Source organism: Aedes aegypti, unplaced genomic scaffold, assembly GCF_002204515.2.
Source record: "Aedes aegypti strain LVP_AGWG unplaced genomic scaffold, AaegL5.0 Primary Assembly AGWG_AaegL5_hic_scaff_1592_PBJ_arrow, whole genome shotgun sequence".
Lineage (NCBI taxonomy): Eukaryota > Metazoa > Arthropoda > Insecta > Diptera > Culicidae > Aedes > Aedes aegypti.
Window position 1 is genome coordinate 37,373 of NW_018735044.1, and position 3,485 is coordinate 40,857.

At 42.4% G+C, this 3,485-nt stretch overlaps 2 protein-coding genes across 2 annotated transcripts; both read right to left on the reverse strand.

The window, feature by feature from the left end:
* Positions 1–1,184: 1,184 nt before the first annotated feature.
* LOC110680572 (testis-specific H1 histone-like) lies at positions 1,185–1,517 on the reverse strand. The gene has a single exon (XM_021856354.1). The coding sequence runs from the start codon at positions 1,515–1,517 to the stop codon at positions 1,185–1,187; it is 333 nt and encodes a 110-aa protein (XP_021712046.1).
* A 526-nt stretch (positions 1,518–2,043) lies between these two features.
* Positions 2,044–2,928, reverse strand: LOC110680573 (testis-specific H1 histone-like). The gene is made up of 3 exons (XM_021856355.1): positions 2,608–2,928; positions 2,253–2,451; positions 2,044–2,195 (listed from the first exon to the last, which is right to left on the reverse strand). Exons 1-3 carry the CDS (start codon positions 2,926–2,928, stop codon positions 2,044–2,046), a joined length of 672 nt encoding a protein of 223 aa, XP_021712047.1.
* Between the last annotated feature and the right edge of the window lie 557 nt (positions 2,929–3,485).

Below are 3,485 nucleotides of genomic sequence, written 5' to 3' on the forward strand. Positions count from 1 at the left end.
ACTTAATAAAGTCTTTAACAAAGTTTCGAATGATACTTTCATAGATTCCGAAACGGGTTTCTGAGGTATCCAGAGGATCCTTTACGGATTTTTATAGATTTCTAGCATCTTAATTTACCAAACTCGACCAGTGGAATATGGAAACATTATATCACAACTATATCAAGATTTATGACATCGATAACAAAAACTGTTTCAAATTTGCTGAATTTGGCTTTGGGCTTTCCTTTTACTTGGCTTTGGACTTGGCGTCGGACGTGGCTTTTGACGTGGACATGAGCTTAACTTCGGACTTGGCTTTTGATGTGGAGTGGGACTTGGCTTTGAATTTGGCTCTGTACTTGGCATTGTACTTGGCTCTGGACTTGGCTTTGGACATCGATTTTGACTTGGCTTTGGAGTTGGCTGAGTACTTGGCTCATGACTAGGCATTGGACTTGGCTTTGGGCTTGGCTTTGGGCTTGGCTTTGGACTTTAGTTTTGGACTTGGGCTTTAAACTTGGCTTTGAACTTGGCTATGGACTTGGTTTTGGACTCGGCTGTGGACTTGGCTTGGTACTTAGCTTAGGATTTATCTTGGGGTTTGGCTTTGGACTAGGCTTCGGACGTGACCTTTTACATCGATTTTGACTTGGCTGAGGACTTGCTCATGACTTGGCTTTGGACTTGGCTTTGAACTTGGCTTCGGACATGGCTTTGGACATCCATTGTGACTTGGCTTTGAACTAGACTGCGAACTTGGCCCTGAACTTGGCTTCGGACTTGACTTTGGATTAGCCTTTGGACTTGGACTTTAGACTTGCGTTTGAACTTGACTTTGGACATTGTTTTGTCTTTGGACTTGGACTTGAACTTGGCTGTGAACTTGGCTTTGGACATGGGTTTTGTCCTGGCTTTGAACTTGGGTCTGGACTTGGCTTTGGACAGGACTTTGGACATGGCTCTGGACTGGGCTTTGGCCATGGCTCTGGACTTGCACTTTGCTTAAGACTTGCCTTTGTACTTGACTTTGGAGTTGGATTTGGACGTGGTCTTGGACTTGGACTTAGCTTCGGATTTGGCTTTGGATTTGCCTTTGAATTTGGCTCTGGACTTGGCTCTGGACTTGGAACTTGGCTCTGGACTTCGGACTTGGCTTTGAACTTGGCTATGGACTTGGTTTTGCACTCGGTTGTGGACTTGGCTTAAGATTTATCTTGGAATTTGGTTTGGACTCGGCTTCGGACGTGGCCTTTTACATCGATTTTAAATTGGCTGAGGACTTGGCTCATGACTTGGCTCATGACTTGGCTTTTGACTTGGCTTTGAACTTGGGCTTTGAACTTGGCTTTGGACTTGACTTTGGACATGGCTTTGAACTTGGCGTTGGACTTGGGCTTGAACTTGGGTCTGGACTTGGCTTTGTACTTGGGCTTGAACTTGGCTCTGTACTTAGCTTTGGATATCGATTTTGACTTGGCTTTGGACTTGGCCTTGGTCTTGGCTCTGGACTTGGCTTTAGACTGGACTTTGGACATGGCTCTGGACTGGACTTTGGACATGGCTCTGGACTGGACTTTGGACATGGCTCTGGACTTTCACTTTGCATTAGATTTGGCTTTGGATTTGCCTTCGTACTTGACTTTGGACTTGGCTTTGGACGTGGCCTTGGACTTGGACTTAGCTTTGAATTTGGCTCTGGACTTGGATCTTGGCTTTGAACTTGGCTCTGGACTTGGCTCTGGTCTTGGCTTTGGACTTGGCTTTGGACATGGCTCTGGACATGGCTTTGGACTAGGATTTGTTCATGGCTTTGAACTTGATTTGTACTTGGCTTTAAACTTAGCTTTAGACTAGACTTTGAACTTCGCTTTGGACTTGGCTCTGGACATGGCTATGAACTTTGTTTTGGATTTGGCTTTGGACACGATTTTGATTTGGTAGTGAACTTGGCTTTGGACATCGATTTTGACTTGGCTGTGAACTTTGCTTTGGACTTGGCTTTTAACTTGGCTTTGGTCTTGACTGCGGACGTGGATTTGGACTTGGATATGAACTTGGTTTTTACATGGATTCGAACTTGGCTTTGAATTTGGCTTTGGACTTGACTTTGGACATGGCTTTGAACTTGGCTGTGGACTTGGCCTTGGACTTGACTTTGAACTTGGCTTTGGATTTGGCATTGGACTTGATTTTGGACATGGCTTTGAATATGGCTGTGGACATTTTGAGTTGGCTTTAAACTTGGCTTAGGACTTGGCTTTGGACTTGACTTTGGACTTGGCTTTGAAATTGGCTTTGAATTTGACTTTGGGACTTGGCTTCGGACTTGACTTTGAACTTGGCTTTGGATTTGGCTTTTAACTTGGCTTTGAACTTGGATTTGGACTTGGGTTTGGACTTGGCTTTGAAATTGGCTTTCAACTTGACTTTGGACTTGGCTTTGGACTTGGCTTTAGATTTGGATTTGTACTAGCTCTAGACATGACTGTAGACTTGTCTTTAGGCTTGGCTTTGATTATGGCTTTGGACTTGACTTTGGACTTGGCTTTGTTCTTGGCTTTGGAATTGACTTTGGACTTGGCTTTGAACTTGGCTTTGAATTTGACTTAAGACTTGGGTTTGGACTTGGCTTTGAACATGGCTTTTGAACATGGCTTTGGACTTGGCTTTGAACATGGCTTTGGACTTGGTTTTGGAATTGGCATTGTTCTTGGCTTTGGATTTAGCTTTGGGCTTGGCTTCGGACTTGGCCTTGAATTTGGCTTTGGACTTGGCTTTGGACATGGCTTCGGACGTCGCTCTGGAATTAGCTTTGGACTTGGCTTTGAACTTGGCTTTGAACTTGGCTTTGGACTTGGCTTCGGACTTGGGTTTTCGACTTGGCTTTGGATTTGCTTTTGTACTTGGGTTTGAGCATAGATTCGAAACAATGAAGATCGAAAACATTCACGGGAATCCTCAAGAGTCGCAAAGGGGTTATCGAAGAATGCAGGGATTACTAATTAGTTCCTGAGAGTAAAAATGTTTTTCTGTTTTTCTCCTTCGACAATTACTTTCTTCAACCATAATTGTACTCTCAAAATAAGCCAGGTTTCCTGTGTATTCGCTAGGGAGTTTTCAGGAAACAGGCAAAAAAAAACTTGATGAATCTTTTATGTATTTCAAGTGTAAAATCCGGAGTAATTCTTGAAGAATTCCATATGAAATTCATAAAAAAAATCAGGGAACCTTATTTGCCCTATAATTTGTTTTTTTACAGCTATGGACTAATTTGTGGTGGAATTCATGCAGAAATTTATGGATATCTCCTTAAAAGACTTAATGGTTCACCTATCAAGTTCTAGAAAAATACTTATTTTAATTTGAGAATTTTGTCAAACAATTCTATGGATATTCCTAATAAGAAGCAATACTTGCTATGAAATATCTTGAGAAATCCCTGGAGATTCTGAAAACATGACTACCGAATTTATTTCATAATTGAAATTTTCAACCCTAGGCTG